At 37.3% G+C, this 21,317-nt stretch overlaps 1 protein-coding gene across 1 annotated transcript in view; it reads left to right on the forward strand.

Moving 5' to 3' along the window:
* The window catches only part of USP45 (ubiquitin specific peptidase 45), a 56,768-nt gene extending 39,717 nt beyond the window's left edge, over window positions 1-17,051 (forward strand). Inside the window, exons 10-18 of the mRNA XM_050893081.1 lie at window positions 2,796-2,877; window positions 3,879-3,970; window positions 6,030-6,086; window positions 7,460-7,603; window positions 10,745-11,414; window positions 13,528-13,625; window positions 14,011-14,097; window positions 14,550-14,703; window positions 15,909-17,051. Of these exons, the coding sequence (XP_050749038.1) occupies window positions 2,796-2,877; window positions 3,879-3,970; window positions 6,030-6,086; window positions 7,460-7,603; window positions 10,745-11,414; window positions 13,528-13,625; window positions 14,011-14,097; window positions 14,550-14,703; window positions 15,909-16,042 (1,518 nt within the window). The 3' untranslated portion in view covers window positions 16,043-17,051. The remainder of the gene's footprint in view (window positions 1-2,795; window positions 2,878-3,878; window positions 3,971-6,029; window positions 6,087-7,459; window positions 7,604-10,744; window positions 11,415-13,527; window positions 13,626-14,010; window positions 14,098-14,549; window positions 14,704-15,908) is intronic.
* Window positions 17,052-21,317: the final 4,266 nt, after the last annotated feature.

Below are 21,317 nucleotides of genomic sequence, written 5' to 3' on the forward strand. Positions count from 1 at the left end.
CCAGTTCCTGGCACTGGGGTAGTGCTGAACGAATCCCCATCCTACCAGAACATTAATATATATTGGTCTTGTCAGCAATATACTTGATCATAAATAGAACTGAACTATAGGGAGAAACAGCTAAACCTTGACTTTGTCACGCTTACAAAATAAGGTGTTGAATAGAGCACGCAACAAAAGCAACTGACCTTAGTTAAAAAACAGTTGTCATGTTTTTGCAGTAGAGGGAAACTTTATTTTGTTTGTTCATTTTCATTTAATAAAACATGGAAACTGTATTTGCTTCACAAATAAGGATTCACCAAAAGCAGGATTATTACAACAACTAAGCAGCTTCTCCAGTGGGTGATTGTGCTTTCCCCTCAAGTCCATCTCCTGTTTCACCAGTGAATGTGCTATCATTATGATAACCTGTGTTTGTATTTGCCTTTTGAATTGTTTATTATTAGAGCGCGGTGACAGCTACAGTAGCTACCACAAAAGAGTAATGGAAGACGGTGAGAATTTTAAGTGACCTTTCGGGCAGTAGAGTGTGTCTGCCGCCCCATCACTAGGCAGGGAGAGGTTGGTCCCACCCTGCCCTGCAATTACACCTCTCTGCTGCCCTAATGGTGCATTACTGCAAACACGTCTTCATCAGCTCGGGCTGCTCCGCCACGGACGGTACTAGTAAAAGCGCGCTCTCTCTCTCTCTCTTTTTTTTTTAAATTATCCCATGTTTCAGGTCTGTAGATTGCATGACAAACAGCAAACATCAGGCTCGTGGTGAGCGCCAGCCGCCGTGCTGGCCGGACACAGGCAGGAGCAGCTCTGCTGCTGCAGGAGCCTGGCAGCTGCCCCCGTGGCCTCCCCACCATGCGAGCTCCGGCTGGGGACAGCCTGCAGCAACATGTCTGCCACCAGAATCCTGTAGCAGGGGTTACAGCCACTAACCTTTCTCTTTCACGCTGCTTTTAAACTTTACTCTCAGAAGAGGGAACAGCCCTGCTGAAAGGGCAGCCTGCTGCTTTGCCATCCACCTGTGAGAGAGCTGAACGCAGCCGTCCCTGCTTCCCTATCCCTACCAGGATTAATTGTTTTTAAACCCTAAGAGTTTTGATGAGAAATACATATGATACATAACATGGCACTAGTTATAGGAACTAACAAAAAAATCACATTACACTTTTGCCTCTTCTCTGTGGTTTTGTATCTTCGATCCGACACCAGCATTGAACTTTTTCCTATCCCTATTAAAAAAAGCTAGAAAGTGCGTATGTACACAAGTGGATTTTTTAAGATAAAAGGTTGTCGATACTACAATAAAGATGACATAGCGTCTGCCATTTCCAGCAATGTGGGCCGGAGATGGTTTCACACCAGGGCCTGAAGTGGCTGAACCCTGCTGCTAATTGATTAATGTCTGCTGCCGTTGTCCGCAGCACCCTGCCCATTCAAAGACTGTGTCTTTCTTTGACCTAAATAAATGGTTCAACGCGCTAATCCCAACAAAAGGGTTGCTTATGGCCCTAAACCCATTTATGGTGCTCAACTTCATGAATTACCTATTGATTAGTCCTTTTAGTATATTGTTGGCTTTAAGATGAACAAAGCTGAGCTCGGGGCAGTGGGAGTTAATTCACAAGCCAGGTCACATACTCATAAGGTAGGAGTATGACTTGGTCTGATGAGTGCCTGAACTGGAAACTGAACCTCCGATGCTGTCTGTCATCCTAACGCTTTTGTAATATATGGCTTGAAAGTGTACTTTGCTGCCTGCAAACAACGGCTATTTATTATTCTTTTCCCGTTAGGACATAGGGTTTGAGTTATTTGCAGAAGATTTGGTATCGCCATTTGTCTCTAGAATGGTGCTTTGCTCTAAGTGTGACTTCAGTGACACGTTTAATTATAAATGTCATTTGCACACCGACGGGAGACTCGTACACGTTACTAGAGTTTGCGGATTAGAGAACAAGTACATGTGCCAGGAAAAAGGGAAGCATGGGTCACGTACGCTACAGTGTTCCCTGTCAGGGGACCTGCTTCATCCTCCTGCTTCCCTCTCCGCAGCACGTTGGAGGTTGGGCTGAGCCGCCTTTTGTACCAGCCTGTGCAGTTCTGCTGCCGGGGTGCACCGCTCAGGAATACAGCATCTCCTTACCCCAGGGCAACTGAGAAATGGGGGGGGGGGGAGGCACCTGCTGTCTTGAGGTGTGGCTACAGCTCACCTGTATGAATTTGCTTCTTTCCGATTCTTCTTTCAAAAATGTAGTTTTTAGGATTTTTTGAGCAAATGTTGATGACATTTATATGGATTCATAAGAAGTTTTGTATCTCTCCTAAGGTTTCTCTAACACAACTCTGAAATGTGCAGTGTTAGAAAATAAACAGAAGTAACAAAAATACTGCCCAAACACAGTCACTGAAGTCTGGCTATTAAAAGATACTTAGCTGCCTTCAAGTATTTTGTATCCTAGTCAGTCAGGAATAGTCCATTCTTCAGTGTATTTTTCCCCCCCAACAGTGGAAGAAATGGATAGTATTTGTTGACTGAAAATCTCATAGTTTCTTGATAACCTATCAAGTGCTCTATCAACGGCTCCCTTTTTAAGGGGAGGAAATTTTTGGATGGTTACCTACTAAAGTTAAGCTTATGTAGTTTTGACACTGTTAGTGAATAACAACAGTAGTTTTAAAATATTAAATTATGCTTATTTTATGGAAATAAGAGTAGATAAAATCTAATCATATATTAATAGTTTTTAGAACTTTTACACAAAATACTTGCTAATTATTATTTTTTTAAATTATAGCGTATACAAACTGGCATCTTAAAAGCATTTAATAATCCAACTACTAAGACGGCAGACGAAGAAACTAGAAGAAAAGTCAAAGGTATGCAACTCTTTATTGAAAACTTTTAAAAATGCACAAGTTTTTCAATACCATTTTCTTCAAAACTGACTATTGCAAATAGCAGTCCGGAAGTATTGTAGTTAGAAGACTTTTATTATGTATTATTCTAGTGCCACCTAGTGCGTATTTAAGTATAGAGAGCTTAGTATGTGCTGACTTGCATCTTTGTATCCAGGATAAAGGCTTCCGCTGTATTAATAATGCCTCTTTTACTGATAGATAGAAATTAATTTTCTTTTCTAAAATAGCCTGCTGCATCTTGAGGTTTGTTATATAGCCACAATTATCGTATCACTCAGAGAGGCCACTTTCCATAAATAAAACTGATTTCTGTCAGTTGACTGATACTGCGAGCACTTTAAATATGATTACAAACCCAAGATAGGAAGCTGTTTCAAAAGAAGGCATGTTTTTTCAAAACAAGAGTTTTTAAATTAATTTATTTGTGTGTGTGTTTATGCAAAAATTCTCATTTGGGGGATTTTGTTTTCATTAAAGTCTTCATAATGATTAAGCTGTTCTGAAAGTCACCCTTCCCAAATCTGCAACAGTTAAGGCATAAAGATGTATTAGAACAGGCTTTTGTCTCATTTTTTAGAGTTTTATCATTTCAAAAACCATTTAGAAAGGGTGATAACCTGTCTGCTACCCCAGTGTCTGCATCAAGGCAATACAATATTATGTATTCAAAAGAAAACTGAGATTTTATTTAAAAGGCGGCTTCTTGAGCGATACAGTATTATTATTCTGTTACAGTAGGTGGGGAAGGGAAGGATAAAAGGGAACCATCTCATTAAAATATTTTTAAATGTCAAGATAATACAGTATATGATGTATTATTTATTGTATTGTGTTCAAAACGTTTTGAGTATGTTTAAAATTGTGCTTTCATAATATATCTTAGAAAGAATTTTGTTGTACTTATAGTGTGGCATTGGATCTGTTACTTTTCACATTTAAAAAAGGCAATGTTTTTTCAGCATATGGAAGAGAGGGTGTGAAGATGAACTTCATAGATAGGATCTTTGTTGGTGAATTGACTAGCACTGTCATGTGTGAGGAATGTGAAAATGTAGGTATTCTGGAATTTGGTTTGATGTGGAATAGATCATATACTGGTTTGAGTACGTTGTCTTGAAAGTATAAAATTGTATTGCCAATTTTATACTTGTTTGTTTGTTTGTAAAAACAAGACTCTATTGAAAGTTTCTCATTTAAAATGATTTATTCCTTCTTTAAAGCATTATCCTCCCAAACCTAAGAAGAGGGGTCCTTTGAATTCAAAAAGGATTCAAGTACTGGGCTTGATTTTACATCTAACTTAAGGCTGGAGGTTCCAAATTCTATAATCATCCGTGTTACACCCCAATTCTATTTGGTATTTTTAAAACACCTACCTATTTTAAAACATAAATCCTCCTGCCTGCTCTTCTGGGATATACCTGAAAATTGGGAATTACTTACTTTGAATTAGTATGAGTGGGGAAATGCTAAAATTACTTTTTTTTTCCTTTGAAGTATTTTTGATAATTAACGTAATAACCCTAATGAACAGCATATTCCTTTCATAATTAATATTACTGACATTTCATCGTAAATGCTTTCCATGACCCTTATAATTTTCTTTAACTTTGGAAGAGAAAAATCTTATTTGCATGACTTTTCTAATTGAATGTTACATTTGTGTTTGGTTTCAAACATTATATTTCATATTATAGAGATTAAGTAAATCCACTGGTCTGAATAATTAAGCACAGTCCTGCAGTGCCAGGTAAACTTCCCTGTGTGCGATGTGCAGATTACACTTCAATGTGCTGCTAGTATCAATGAAGAACTTTGACTATACACAAAATAGAGGTTGTATGTATTTTGCGTGTCTCATTTATTTTTGCTGGATTTTTATATTCTGCCTGCACAGGACTTGGGAATTTGCTAGCTGTAGCCGTCTGAGGAAGAGTTTAGCATTCACTTTGCTTTGCCTGCATTGGCAAAGATATTTTTGACTAATGTTTGTTCATGCAAAATCACTCTTTAGAGGAACCCCTGTTTGAACGTCGCTCATCAGTCAGTCAGTCATCATAGTTACAATAGTTTTGGTCTCATTTATTGCTTTACTGGAACCTAAACCATGCTGAGTCCCTCGCACAACAGGTAAAAAGAAGCCTACAGTCCATATCAAATGTTGCAGGTGGAAGATAGGGTCACAAATACAAGAGAAGGGCAACAATGACAGTAATTGAGGGCATGACTATGTTCAGTAACTTACATGTACAAGATGATTTTTTAAATTTTTTTTAAGGCCTTGTTTTTCACAGTCTTTCCAGAGGTAAGATAAGTCAGTTTTGGAAGGAATTTGAGAGTGGCAAGGGAGAGAGCTTAAGGAACAGGCTTGGATGGGATGTTCTAGCCATAAAGGCAGATGGAAAGTGCTGAGAGAGAATGTCTTTAGCTATGATTTGCCAGATATTTCCAGTTTCAGCTTAGATTTTGTATGGCTTATAGATGGCAAAATAAAACTTCAGTACAGAGAAGAAGGTTGGGTTTTTTTCAGTCCCCTTTTCCCCAGTAATTGGATTTATTTTAACAATTACTAGTGTATGTTATGGTGTGACAATTTCTAATAAAGCTTTTGGCTGTAACCAGTAAGCCTGACAATCTTTTCTGAGAGCGTCAGGTTAGAACCTGTCATCTAACTGTCATTAACCAGTCCTTGCTGCTTAACAGTGTACAAGGTCAGACGCCTGCGCAGAAGTGCCCAGGGTCAGGAAACTCTAAAAGTTAGCTTTCTGCAGAATTGTACCATCTAGAAGGCCCACATGACTTGAAAATCTGTCTGGAGCTCAGAGAAACTGAGCACCACACTGCTTCTAGGTCCAGTTCATGCCCAGATGAATGACCTTGCCCTTTGTGTCTGTATGCTGAAATTTTGTGCAGTGTTAGAAAATCAGAGCTAACTTAAAATTAAAAAAAAAAAAAAAAGTTTGTGGGAAGTTCTTCATTGTAGTTTGCTACATCTTGTAACTAGCTTTTTGTACAGTTTCTGATAATAATTTGATTTTAAAAAGGGAGCTATATGCTACACCCATATATTGTTCTTTGCATTTAATATGCATTTTCTCTTTTTCTTCAAGATTTCAACAGTAAAAGAACCTTTCATTGATCTTTCACTTCCTATAATAGAGGAGAGGGTAAGAAACAGAATATGTAATAAAAAATTATTGCTTCCAGTGGATTGTTTTTTACATACCGTTATGAAGATGTTTATGGATATACACACAGTTTTGATTTCAAGCCTAAAAATGTATGCTTGTCCATAAATACATGTACTGTCATACGTCTGTTCATTATATGATTTTATTTATATATATATATAGACATTCAATGTCATAAGTGCATATATTTTTAAATTAGTCCAAACTTGGAACAAATTACCATTGTAATTTACAGTATATGTAGGTCTGAGATTAGCTTAATTTAGTAGTATTTTTAATATATACTTATATGAATGGAGTGATTTTTTTTTTTTTTTTTTTTTTTTTAAGGTCCAGAAAGTTAGATTGTAGCCTATTGGTTTGCATCTAGAGAACCCGAGTCCCTTGGGCTAAAGTGTATCTATGGGATGAGACAGTGTAAAAATGGATAGACTTTGAATATATTTATTCTGGTGTTTTCGGCATTTCAGAGAATGCCTCCATTAGCTGCAGAGGAACTGTGTTCCTTTGAAGGCATATACTGTGGTTTTGCGGGACTTGGGGTTTTCATGTGAGAGTAGGAGGGGCGGGTTGGGAGTGGGTCTTCCCCCATCCTGCATATATTCATGTATATTTAAGGGAGAGTATTTAATGTAATATTTAATCCTGTATAAAATGTACTCTTCTCCAAACACCAGTTTTGTTCATAATAAATTCTTCATCTTTGTTGCTGCATAGAGTGCAGATGTCTGTGGGAGTTAAAGCTTTAAGAGCATTTTGAGTATCTGGGCCCCTGTGCTTCCTGGCTCACATGTGTAACATGGGAACTTCATGGGTTCTGCTTGAGAGAGAGATCTGCTGGCTTTTAGCAATCGCTGCACTTACTTGAGGACGTGCATTACTTTATGGTCGTCTCTTTCCTTTATAGTCTAGATACGCTGCTGCCATTAACATGATGGGGGATGTGCAGCAGCTCCTTCATCACGTCATAAGGTGGTGGGCTGCACCAGAGGCTGACTTATGGGGGAGCTATGTCCCCTTTGATAAGTTCACATCTCATACAGCTACGCATGTGCTTATACAATACTAGAATAGATTATTTGGTATGTATTCTGTACAGGAATTTTGTGTCGTTCCTATTTGTTGTGGCTCTCAGTTGATCCTTCAAAGATGTTGACAGTGAGTTTATGATAAATAAAATTAGAAAGTAGTCTTATACCACAATTCAGGGACCAGTTAATGGGATTTATGTAGGTCACTATTTTCTAAAATAAAGGAAAAAAACCCACCTACATTCATCTTTTCTGTTGGTTGCAAAGGAATACAAAATTGGCATATTTCTTTTCCTAATTTCCTGTCTAATTTCTTAGGTTGCAAAACCTGTGCCTTTGGGAAGAACAGGTAAAGGTAAAAGTGTACAAGAGGCGGATCTTGGTCAGTGTAACTGTTCTTCTGTCACTACATTGAATAATCAACCCAAAATTGTCAAGAAACACACTTTAACAAAAGATAAGGTAAGAACTTAAATACTCGCACTAACCAATCATCTTGAGTTTATTCTGAACTTTCTAGGGCTACAGGGGTGGGAATTTTGACACCTATCAATGGGGTTTTTTTTGTATACGTATAGCTGATATAGACTTGTTTTAAAATATTTAGGTCGTTACTAGAAGTGTGAGAAATGACAGTCATTGGGAACAATTTAGTTTTCAGTTACAGGGTTTCGTTTGTAAGGAAAAAAGATAATCTGCAAGTTAGTTTCAATTGATGTTGCTTTTGGTTTTGTTGACTGCTTTTCTTTTGGTGTCCTCGTAGTTTGTTTCTGGTTGCAATCACGAGAACTGTAATGCTGGCTAAGAGAGCGGGCAAGCCTGCATTAGTGCCATCTGAGGGATTAGTTGGCAGTGGGTACAACAAAAATAGTACAACCAGCAGAGACTCTTGGAGACTGAGAGCACGGTTTCTGTGATCCACTTGGCCTTCAGCAGCCTGAGGGCTGAGGAGCTCGGTTCAGCCTGTCTCCAGCGCAGCCTCCTAATACAGTTCTTTCTGATGGTAGCAAAAGGGTTCTGCAAATACGCCAGCCTAACAGAATTGATTATTTGTATGTATTAGTGTTTACAGATTAAAAGAAATATGTAATAACTATTGTGCACATATATTATTGTTAATGAAACGTGACAAAGGCTCTTATTGTCATTATTAACATTCTTTTTTTTAATAAGCCTTACCGTCCATATAGGGTTATGTGGCCAGTTAGAATCTATACTAGAAGAGACATGGAACAAGTCCAAAATAGTGTGAATAATAGTCTTAATACTGATACATCCAAACACAATTACTGAAATGTTTTCAAAAATAAGAAAATAAAATATAGTATGGATTCAATAAACCAGACCAGACAGACTAATACAAAAGAAGCAACAACTCTGCTTTCAGTAAGAATGGATAAAGTGACCTATGAAGTATGTCTGTCTAATTGGTGAGGCTTTGTGATTCTCCGCTCCGCCTCCATCTTTTCAGACATGTATTTATCATTATTTTAGTCTTTTTTTTAAAAATTATTTTCAGTGTAATATATCTGTTCTGCAGTAAAACTTCTAATCCAAAACAAACAATTGTTGAATTCAGTTGGTGTTTGTTGATATTCTGTGACTTCAGTTCATCAGTTTGTAAGTTTGCTTGGGAAAATGGGGGGTGTCCCGTGGGTGTTTTTGTAGGTAATGGAGTACCTGAACACCCCTTGTTAGGCTTTTCTCCTGAAATGGGGAGCTTCACAATTTTAAGAATTTTTTGACTGCTGTTTGCATAATACCCCTGAACACTAGCAGTAATTTCAGGCAAGTTCCTCTCCCTCTTCTCTATTTATAAGGCAAACAAGCTTAACTGAGACAAGAAATGGTCCTAATGGAAAATAGTGTTTGGGGTTTCTAATGATTTTTATTGGGATTTTATTCTTTTTTTGCTAAACTGTTCACTTGCTTATAAGTTTAAGGATTTGAATTATGAAGTCATACATTTAGTGTAAGTTTAAACCCTGTTTAAGAAAATATTCAGGAATATTTTTTGTCTTTCACATGGACTTCATTTGGACTTAAGTTCTAGCTTAAAGTTTAAAACAGTATGTGCTTGAGGATTCTTCATTAATTGAGTCTATGGTATATATTTAAGGGATAGACTGAACAAAGTTCTGTGCCTGCAAGTTAGGCAGTTACCTGTAGTGCCTAGCATTTTGGTACCCATGACCTGGAGTGGGATCCAGAACAAAAACAGTCCAGAAACACTCTCTACCAAATGAGAAGCTATCTAAAGATAGTCAGTAGGAAATACTAAACTGAAAGCCATGTCTAAAGTTACACCCTTGCTGCAGCTTAGGCACATGATCAGGTATGCAGAAGGGTATTTCCCTCCACTTAGGTTCTCTGTTATGGAAGCAACCCGTGAAAGATAAGTTTCTGTAGTTTGTTCTGTGAAAGCACTGATGTGAGCTTAACTCATGCTGTGTGTCACTTTGTTTGTTTAAAGGTACTTTATCAATGCCAGGAAGTGGAAGATGCAAGTGCAGGGCTCCTGACGCTCAGAGGAAACTATGAGCCTTATTTTAGGAACGTGCCTAGACTACAGGTTATAAGGTCATAGCAGTTTTAGATTGTTGTACCTGGTATCTGAGTGAGTCCTACTGAAAGGGTCTGTGCCCTGTTGGGGACCATAAAAACTCTCCTGAATCAGGTTCTAACACATTAAATACATGTGAAGACAAAATATAACAGAATAACCATATAAAAGCCTGGTAGGAGAAGAGAATGAGACAGAAGTAGAAAAAGGACATGTGGTAGAAACAAAAGAAAGGATGAAAAGAAGAAGGTGCAGACACTGATTGTTATAGGAGAAAAGGCCTAAACCTCAAACTGTTGAGGTGAATGGAAGGATTCCCACTGGTATCACTGGAATTTCGATCCAGCTCAGATAAAGGAAATAGCAAAGGGGAAGGAAAGTTGCTCATTTCTTTTGGAAAGCAGCCAAACAAAAGAAAGAAAGAAAAGAATCATGAACGTTTATAAATCACCTAAAATTATGGCAGCTTTGGGTTTTTTTAATCTATAGTAGTAGTTTTCTGTGGCAGCAAAGTTTTTTTTTTCATATTGCAATCTTGATAAAATAAAAAAAAACAACTTCAGATAATACACAAATTAGCAAACATACTACTAGGGATGCTTTATTTAATTCTTAGACAAGTGCCTACAAGGTGAGTTGAATTTTCTTCAGGAGCTGCTGATCAGCTAAGGCCTCTGATGGGAGGCTAGGGGAGTAGCTTAAACTTGAGAACCCTTTAGAAGCTTAAGTTAGATTAAGTGAATACCACTTCAAATGTGCCATCCACAGCTGTCACAAAGTGAATGTAATTAGTTGTGGGAAGTATTGATCTCACAGTCAGTATAATGCTCTTAGCTGCCTGGGGTGTAGGTTTCTAATCCTAAATTGGTTTAAAAAGATCTTAAGGAAATCAACTAGCTTAAACATGTGAGAGATGGAGAATATAAAATAGTAGGTTTAATTTGCTTTGAATTTGTCATGTTTCAAAAGCTATGTTAGATCACAGATCTGTTTTCTGTTTGTCCCCTATATTACTGAAATAATAATGCCATAATTTACAGAATCAATTGAACCAGGAGAGACGGCTTGCCAGAAAAGCTTCCTCGAATGAAGAAGAAAGAAGTCCTGTTATCATGCAGGAAAAAACCAAAAAGCTTGAGCTGGAAGGTAGCTCTGGCGTCCTGTACTCCAAAGACACAACTGCTGACTCCGCTGTAAATGGAAGTCAGACGGACGGCAGTGAGAAAGAAGCCAGCCGCTCTGAAAGCAGCTTTGATGCAGACAGTGAAGCCTCAGAAAGCGAAAGTGCTTCTAAGCAAACAGCGTTCAGCCCATCCAGCAACATGTCTGGTTTGCACGTCAACCACATAAATGTTAAAATGCCGCACAACAAACCAAGTGACAGTAATGAAGAGATGATTTCCAGTGCCATATCCAAACTCAACTTCTGTGATACTATAAATGAAGATAAAAAATCGAGCCGTGGAGATCCAGCATTAGGTTTATCAAATAATTCCATGTTCTCAGTAGACAAATCCCCGCTATCCCAAAACCCTCAAAATGCTTTCCAGACGCTTTCCCAAAGCTACATAACTAGCTCAAAGGAATGTTCTGTTCAGTCCTGCCTTTACCAGTTCACCTCTGTAGAGCTCCTAATGGGGAACAACAAGCTTTTATGTGAGAGCTGCACAGAAAGGAAACAGAAGTATCAGAAGAAAACCAACTCCACAGGTAAAGTGCTTGTATCTGTCTGGACACTTTACAAAATCACCTCTCAAAACCTGTGCACTCGCTGCTGTTTCAATGCTCCAGCATGGGCCTCCCCCTTGTGGCTAAATAGAAAATGTCTCCCCAAGCAGAACTTGGAATCATGTAATCATAGAATGGTTAGGGTTGGAAGGGACCTTAAAGATTATCTAGTTCCAACCCCCCTGCCATGGGCAGGGACACCTTCCACTAGATCAGGTTGCTCAAAGCCCCATCCAACCTGGCCTTGAACACTTCCAGGGATGGGGCATCCACAGCTTCTCTGGGCAACCTGTTCCAGTGCCTCACCATCCTCACAGTAAAGAATTTCTTCCTAATATCCAATCTAAATCTACTCTCTTTCAGTTTAAAACCATTACCCCTCGTCCTGTCACTACACTCCCTGATAAAGAGTGCCTCCCCAGCTTTCCTGTAGGCCCCCTTTAGGTACTGGAAGGCTGCTATAAGGTCTCCCCGGAGCCTTCTCTTCTCCAGGCTAAACAACCTCAACTCTCTCAGCCTAAACTTGCTTGTAACAACTTAAAACTTCATCCTGCGAAGGCAACATGACTAAATTTTGTATTGGAACATAATCGTAGATGTAACTTAGAATTTATTTTGCATCTTTTCTTTATTTTATCCAAGATAAGTAATTTAAAGATGACCATAAACTGAATAGGCGCATTGTTTGATATTAATCTTTGCTGCTGTTTCTGTTCTTTACAGTCCTAGAAGCTTTGAAATAAATGCTGTAATATTGAGCTCTAGCAACTTACATACTCAGGGAAGTAATGTAATTAAGTATGTAAGAGGGGCAAAAAACGACACTTGTAATGAAGAGGGAAAAAAAACTTACGAAGATTTATAAGAATGGAGAGAGAACTACCTTCTTGTGACAATTTTTTCCTCCATGTTTGTATAGCCCAAGCAGCCATTAGGTTCATTGAGTAAGAAAAGCAACTTAAATGTAATGAAAAATAAACTTTTAAAAAGAACTGGAGGATTTTTTTTGATGTATAGTAATTCAGAAGGATAAAAAAATTAAGCTCTTCTGATTATTTGTAAACAAAATATAAAGGGAGGTCTTACAGTAACAAAAAATTTCCCGTTTGCTCTGCATTTATAGATATCTGGAGAGATACAAATTAAGCATGAGAAAATTCTGAAAAATTATCTAAAAATAGTATTTTATAATCATTCATTTATCATTATTGGACTGAGAGTAAGTGCTGTATAAATAATATTTGGTTCCATGGGCACAGTGAAAAATGGAAAAGGAAAATCAGTTCACAACTAGTCGTTACTAATTTTTTTTTCTTCTAAACCAAAAGATGTTAGAAGTCACCTACTTTTACATGAAATACTCCATTCTACCTCAAATGAAATACTTTCCTTTGGACATGTGTAAAACCAGTAAATTAATTATTTTTTTCAGCAAAAAAATTGCTGGTGGCACGTTCCCTTTTACCATATAGCTAACCACTGAGCTACTTTTGGTAACAGCCCCGGGTTCAATTCCCTCTGCACCACAGGGGGATTGGAGTCCACATATCCCAATCCTGTGTGCTCAAGCCAGCAGGTTATGAGGCATCCTGAAGTACACACCCCTCCTCAGACCCTTCTCTTAAATAAGCACAAAGTATGTAGTCATTCAGAAAGAACTGAAGAATGGAAAATCAGTATCTTAGTGGTTAGGACATTAGCATAGATAGAGAGACCTGTGCCTTCCATTTCTTGTTCCAGTGATCATCCATTTATTTCAGGTGAAATCGTTTTAACAGGGAAGTTGGGTTCTATAGTAACAGACAATGTAGGTATCTCAGTGTGCAAGCTGACCTAGATAGTGTACATGCTTCCAACTTTTGATCTGATTTGCACAGGACAGGCTAAAATAATGCTCAGATTTGGCAGATTATGTTTATTAAAAACTAGAAAAATGAGAAAATATTTTTCTGTTACTCCACAAAATTTCCCTTGCATTTTATATAACATGTACGAAATCATTGCAACAGATCTATTCTGTCAGATGTTTAAAAAATACTTAAATTCTGTGTGACTGCCTTCACTTTACAAATTATTTTGATATTCATAAATACAGAAAAGAAAATGGAAGGTGTCTACACAAATGCTCGGAAACAGCTGCTGATTTCTTCAGTTCCTGCTATTCTTATTCTCCATCTGAAAAGATTCCACCAGGTAAAAGGCCAAAACCCTCTTGTATATTCCTCTGCCTCACTGGTGGACAGCAATTCTTTAAGTGTCGTCGTGCATACCGATATTTGCTTTTTATATGGAGAACTGGTAGAACCACTATTTGAAACATGCTTATGTTTTTTTGACTGTCTAATACCTTCAGAGTGCATTTAGCTATTCAGATGTAGCCAGGGAAACCTCTTACGTGTCCATCATGCTTATGTGTAGCAGGCACTATATTGAAAATGCAACAAAGAATGTTTAAATCAGTTACAATCTTATTCTTGGTTTTGGTTTATTTTAATAGTATAGTAATACACCTCAGCTTTAAAAAGCTTCCGAGTAAAAATATTTATTTTACAGTCTTTTTTTTCCTTTTCTTTTGAAGGCTGGTTTGAGTCTACGAAAAGTAAATAGGCATGTGGATTTCCCACTGATTTTAGACTTAGCACCATTTTGTGCTGCATCTTGCAAGGTACCCATTTCAAATCTTTATTTTTATTGTACTTCAACAGTTGTTGTCCTGAGCACAAGTTAAACTGGATTGATGATGATGATGATGATGTTTATTATTCCTTCCTTTCCTAGACAAATTATAGAGTGAATGTTTTCAAATAGTGTCCTCAGATCAGAATTGTAATTAATTGAAATTCCATTCGTATCAAGAATATCACAGATGTTAACTAGTATTAGTTAAGCTCTGGTGCCCTGATGGTGTTAATGTATCTAATAGCATTAAGGACAAGTATTGCTGCTTCCATGGTAACTAAATTCAATTAATAGACTATAGAGTATATTAATAGATGTATTTCACCATTGGAAATGCTGTAGATGTCTGTTTGCTTCTTTTAAAGTAATACTGTTGATAGCTAGTTAAATTCATCGTGAAATAATTTATCTTTGTTTTCTGTGTTTCTGGGAATGCAGAATGTTACGGATGGTGCAAGAGTGCTATATAGTCTTTACGGAATAGTGGAGCACAGTGGGTCAATGAGAGGTGGTCATTATGCGGCGTATGTGAAAGTCAGGACACCCTCCAAGAAATTACTAGAGCATATTTCTACCACTAAAAATGTTTTGGGTATGTACAAACAGAGCCTCCTTTCTCTGTGAGTAAAACCAAAAGCAACCACTGGCTACAGCTCCTTATCCTTAAGGGGATTTATAGCAAATAATTGTTTTAGCTCAGAATATTCTGTTATTTTCAGGGCCACATAAATAATTTTTTTTTCCTGTTACACCCAGTACATGACCTACTCCTGTATTAACCCCACATAGAGCTGAGTGAATAGTGGAATTTTGGTTCAGTTATTAAACAGAGAATTGATGGAAAACTCTCCTCTCTTTCCTAGTCAAAATAATATGTCCAGATGAATAGTTGTGCCCGGCAAGATGTAATTATTTGGCATATTTGGTATTTGAAAATGTTCTAGTACAAGAGCCGAATCCATGACAATTTAAAATTTTCCATATATTTGAGCATTTTACATATGGTAGGATTGGAAATTTTTTAATGCTTAAAAATCTGGAATACTCTGGTTTAATGTGAACAGCAAGAAACTTTTTCATGGAGGAGACGAGGTTTGTTGTAGGGTTTCTGTTGGTATTTTGAGAACAGCACACTAGTTCTTACTAATATGTTTTGGATATACAGCATGAAATAAGAATCTAGGATAGAATCTGTTAGTGAATGATTTGTGGAGGCAAGAATGTTGAGCTGTCAGAGTAAAGTAAATATATTTACTGTTTCCCTTCATGGGGGGCAGTCAGAACCAAGCACTGTCCTGTCTATCCTGTATAGTGTCACTTTGCACTTGAAGCTCATTTCCCAGAAGGACAATTTTTTGTATGATTTTTGAAACAGAAGTCTCCCTCAGTCTTATGCTTCCCTTGCAATGATTATTAGAACAGATTAGATCCTTTTTTGTTCTTAATCTCACAGTGGTCAGCTTTTGAAATATGATTTTTTTTTTTCTGTGTCAGAAGTGGTTGTGTGCTACTATAACTTACTGTTAGAACTCAGCAAGCTGTACGTGAAACGTCTTAGGCTTTTTGAATAAATATGCAAAAAGCAATGGCAGTGTACATTTGTAAGCATTGTCTTCCACCAATTTCTCTTACAGTACTCTTTACATGTAAATTTCAAACTACAAATACTGGACTGCATCTAAGTCATCAGTTATTCTTGTGGGTTAGAAGCTTCTCTTGCTTTTTGAAATATCTACTGTATTTGTTTGATGATGACGTGAAAGACAAGAAACAACTTATTTTGCTTTTGCATTTCAGGTTTAAAAGAAGCCATGGGAGCATCAGGAGGACAGTGGGTATATGTTAGTGATGCCCATGTTCAGATGGTTCCAGAATCAAGAGTACTAAATGCACAAGCATATCTACTTTTTTATGAAAGATTATTACTATAATTCTCAACAGTTTAATTTAAAAGATGGTAGTGGTTATTTAGTTTATCTTATTTAAAGCTGCAGTGGTAAGAGTACCTGTAAATATTGTGCCTTTATCTTGTAGAGAATTTATCATATGTTGACTCTGAAGTTCAGTCAAGCTATTATAAATATCTGAATGGTTCTCTTAAAGTACGCACTTTGCCAAACATTTAAAATTTCTGGATTCATTAAAATACAGTACCGTTAGAATGTAAGATGATGTCCTATCCTACTGAGGTCTATGGAAAGTTTGTTTTTGATTTTAATAAAGATAAGCTTTCACCCATAGTTCTAGAACAGTTGAGAATAAAAATACTGATAGCGTTAAGTGCCTGGATTTGCTGGTGTACAGTAACAATATAAAGTATTTCAACTTTTTGTGATGTAGTCCAGATCCGTCCCATCACTGGGTTGGATGTCAGCTGTTAAGATTTCTGCAAACAAGAACCTCTCAAATCGTGCCGCTTCCACATGTAGTAATTGGAAAGCGCAGTGCTTCCAGAATGGAGTAACAACAGCTGTCTCTGGGTATTGCTGTAGAGCACTTTCCTGACAGAGCTGGGAATAGATTGGGAAAACATGGCTTCTACAAAGTGATAGTGAATCCTCAGATACCCAGTACCCTTTCAGCTGTCTCCAGCTGGCACTGGTAGAGCAATGTACTCCTGTTTTAATATAAATATATCCTCTGATAAATATATACATGTGTATATATATATGCACACCATAAATCCATCAATATATATTGTTATTTTACCTACTAGGAAAGAGAATTGCAAATACTCCTGTATTTAGTAAATTTTCAACTTCATAATTATGACAATGTACAGCATATAAGCTTGTGTATGAATATGTATGGGGTTTAAGTGTAACTGGGTAATTCTGTCACTTTTCGTCCTAAACATGAATTTGTTTATCTGTTCCTGAATACTTTTCTCACAGGAGTAATAAACTATAAATTATTTTTGCACTGTGTGTGTGAGTTGGACAGTAAATGATGACTTTTGCCCTCTGATACATGTCTGGACTTCCCTTTGTCATCAGTGGAGGACAGCAGGCGTCCTAGTGGCAGAACTTGTTTCTGTATCCTGTTTGACTGCCCTGTTCTGAGTTGTTACTTCTTTTGGTAATTTCTCATTTCCATCCCAGGGAGTAATAGATACATTTTAAGGTCAAATGACTACTTTGAAGCTATGTGGTAATTCATTTATTTAATAAGCAGTTACTTAAATACAAATTACTTCTGTAACAGTTCCATGCTGTCCAACTTGCTCTTTGGTAGAGAAAAGACTATGTTTGTTTCTGCTTACTATTTTCATTTATGGAAATGTTTTTTGGTGAAAAAACATGCTGTCCCTATTACCATCTCTACCACGTGTTGTCATACCTACTTGCACGACTTTCCTATTCTCTAGTTCTGTTTCAGAGCTTCATCCCACCTGCATTCACTCTTTTGCATAAGAAAATACCAAAACCTGCCACAGTTGCATTTGCTCAAACTGCTGAGGTATATTTTATAGCCACATTACTTGTACATACTGGTGCAGGCACTAAGGATTGTTAGGCCATACAACTGATTGTCATAACAGAGTGAGCTCCTGGTTGCACAGGATTTTTTTTTTTTTCCCCAAAGGAAAACTCCTCTGTTTAGGTCAAAATTAGGCTATGCATTTTGGCCAATGTAATCATTTTTTCCCTCCACAGATTAAAATTGTCTCAGTCTACCCAAAAGTAGTAAAACTCAGAGAAACCAGTCAACTTTAGCTATCTATACTCCAACTAAACACATCTTAACCTGAGTCTACACTAAGAAAGAAAAAAAAAATCATGTTTAGACTAGAGTTGGTTAAAATATGTTAATTCTCTTTTACCTCCTTATCTTCCCATACCCTTCATCCACCTACACATACCTTCCCCCTCTTTGTATATAGCTGATCAAAACTCAAAATTAGTTCTGGGCAAGAGTCACAGCAAATACCAACTAAACTTCACTTCTGTAACACAATCATGCTAGGAGACCACAGATGGAGTGTATTTCATCCACCTTAAAGCAGACTGACTGACTAGATGAGGCCTGAAGTTCCTAGTTTTGCTGACTTCTGCAAAACTACTGAACTTAAGCACCTATATTAATCTCCTACTTTTTTGCCTAGAACTACCTCCCTAGAGTACAAAACTAGGAGAGAAACAGAACAAGGTTCTTAACCTGTTATTTCTTATTTTTAATGCTATTTTCAGGAAACTCTTGAGGTGGTCTTCGCTTCCCTTTAACCGGAGTTCATACACTGGACTGCTGAAATCTTCCCAAGTGGACATACTGACTAGGATGCCATGAAAGATGCTAGCAGGATTATTTCCTCATTAACAGCCAGGGAACCTTTCCTTGCTATTAAGGTATTTTATGGAACATGGAGGGAAGATGGCATGGAAAAAAAGCCAATGCCTTTATCCGAGATATCCATCACTGCTGCTCCTGGATGAGGCTTCCTGAGTTGAAATAAAAAGCAGTGTTACCAGCAGCTCCAGTAAGTTCAGCGTCAGGAATAGGTATGAAAATATTATAGAAGGAAACATTCTCTAAAAATGAGAGCAACAGGTGAAGTTATGGCTTTAAATGAAGAAATGATGACTAACGCGAGATGTCATACACAATTTTAGATGCAAGTCATGCTTAGTGTGTCCTTTAAGACACAGGGTGGGGTTTTTTTGTGGCAAAATTTGGCTCCAAAGCAAGTGACTGTACATAAATATGCATACTGAAGACTTGTTATAGTTCCTTATGAGGAAGTGCAAGAGAAGATGAGAGTGTTCCAGGAAAACAGGGGTGTACATCCTGTATTTGCTAAAACATTAAGCATGATTCTAGAGGCTATTTGCAAAGTCTAGGAACTCATAGTTTCCTGCAACTGCCAGATGCACGCACGCTACTGAAAAGCTATGTGTTTTCAGAATTTAACTGAAGGGCTCTAAAGTTTAAGACTCTCCTTAAAATATCTTCTGTTACCAGACCAAAAATCTTTTCAGGCCTACAGCATCTACTCTTCATAGAGCTACACCATATCTTTGTGGTTCCTGCCACCCCCCCCCCCCCCCCCAAGAAAGTGCAGTAGCCTGCTTCTTCATGTGGAATAGCTTAGAAATGGCTTTCTCTTCGTCCCACCCTTCTCTTCTGACAAGGGCACCACTGTTTGCATCAGCCTCATCTGTTCTTTATGTTTTCGGCGTCTCTATACGCCTCTGTGTCAGTCTTTTCTTTCATTGATCCTTAACCGTAACATAATGTTTCCCAGTCCCATCACTTGTGTTCCATGAACTAGCAAAACTCTTACTGGAAGAGCTACTGTACTATAGTCTTGCCTCTCCCTACCACCACACTGGCTCTATCTACAAACTGCAATACAGGTATCTGAGAAAAGCTGTGACTCCTGAGCAGCTCTCTCCTGACCAGTCACAAGACAGTGCCTTTAAAACAATGAGAATGAAAGCAAAGTAAATAGTGCCTCACTCTTCAGTAAGTAAACCTAATTTATGAGTAGTACTTGATTTGCCTGTGGACAACTGGAATCCCCTACAAAAGTTTCGCCAGTGCGGAGGCATCAACAAAGACGGCTGTATCACCTAAGGAGTTAGTCCAGATTATAGAGTCTTTCTCCTCAGAAAGAACTTTGTTATCCTTAGACTTATATACCATTTATGCTAAATATGGCAAAAAGTGATGGGGAGAAGATTTATAATACTAATCTATCTACACCAATACATGTACAGACATCATGTTTGTGTAAGTTTGTTCTCCTAAGAGAGGGCTACAAATACTTAGTGGTGAAGGAAAAACAAACCAACCCTAAATTTCTCTGCCCAAAATGTATGTACTGTAATCGTCTTTGTTTATAAAATGAAATCCATGCAGTCTGCCAAACCTCCCCTATTCCCATCTGCACCCTCTGTGTGTATCAATAAAGTGCTCTTGCTTATGGATCTCAAGTGGTAGCAGGTGAGAGTGGTTTATAAATTCATTAAAAGGCTGAAGTGTCTTAACTTCACCATTTGCTTCTCTTCAGACTTCTTTTTTATACTAACGAACTGAATCATAAAGGGACATGAAATTAATGCATCTATGTTCTCAACCCATTATAAAAATCTTATTTGAACATATTAGTAACAAACTAAGATTTGGAAAGGAATACTTTCTTGAGGAGAAACTTTAAGATGTATTAAAATGGGAACAAAGAGAGCATTTGAATACAACTCTTATGTTAGCAAAAATTAGCAAATCCAATTTCAATTAAAAAGTCATAGCATACTTCACAAAACAGCTTCACAGCAGCCCTGATTAAACAAAAATCTTATATTCCTCAGTTTTCATCAGCTGGAAACTTTTGCTGTGCCCTGTACACATTTATGCATTTGTACAAAGCTTTATGTATCTATGTGAAAGAGATGCCACTAATTTTCAATAGAACTATTTCAGTCTAATTATTTTAGAATGGATTATTTTTGCTTCTGTATCTACTTCCTGTGTCTTAGGATGTCATTTTGCAAGCTGTTTTAGCTGTTTGTACCTCTCCCGTTGGTGTATAAATAAACTGCAGAAACAGTGGGAAACTGATTATTCAAAATGATTCAAAATATTTTTTTGGTAAACTGAGATTATAAAATACATTTTCAGACAGAAGTCTGTTAGTGCAAGTCAAAACACTTCCTTTCTACAACATTATATAAAAAGTCTAAGTGAATTTATTTATTTTAATAAAACAATTGCAATGCATTGTAACTACTTTAAGACTACTTGGTATACATTCCATTTATATAAAGTTATAAATACTTCTGTCTTCATTGATATTAGTAGAAAAAGTATTTTTTAAGTGTCAAGAATGTTTCTTACATCTATTGCAGCTTCCAATATTTTCCCAGTTCAAAATATAAAGGTGCAGTACTGCTTTTAAAAGAAAACAGAAAAGCATTTATTTTGAGTAGGTTTATGACTTCTTAACACTTATCTCATTGCTTTGCTAGGTTAGTTTTTTGGTTTTGAGCTGTGTAACTTGGGGGTCACTACAGTGAACTCCGTAATGAAACCACCATGTCAATGGCAGCCATTCCCTATTTAGCCATTTCACAAAGCTGAGTTCTGATTCTACTGTCATTTGGGGATATCCCTAATATGTTCGTATGTGCTTGCACTTATACAAAAGACAATCCCAGTAATCAAAAAACCTGTTGCTAAGTCCGAAATACTTGTGAGCAATAAATCAAG

Source organism: Gymnogyps californianus, chromosome 3 (genome assembly GCF_018139145.2).
Source record: "Gymnogyps californianus isolate 813 chromosome 3, ASM1813914v2, whole genome shotgun sequence".
NCBI classification, from domain to species: Eukaryota; Metazoa; Chordata; class Aves; order Accipitriformes; family Cathartidae; genus Gymnogyps; species Gymnogyps californianus.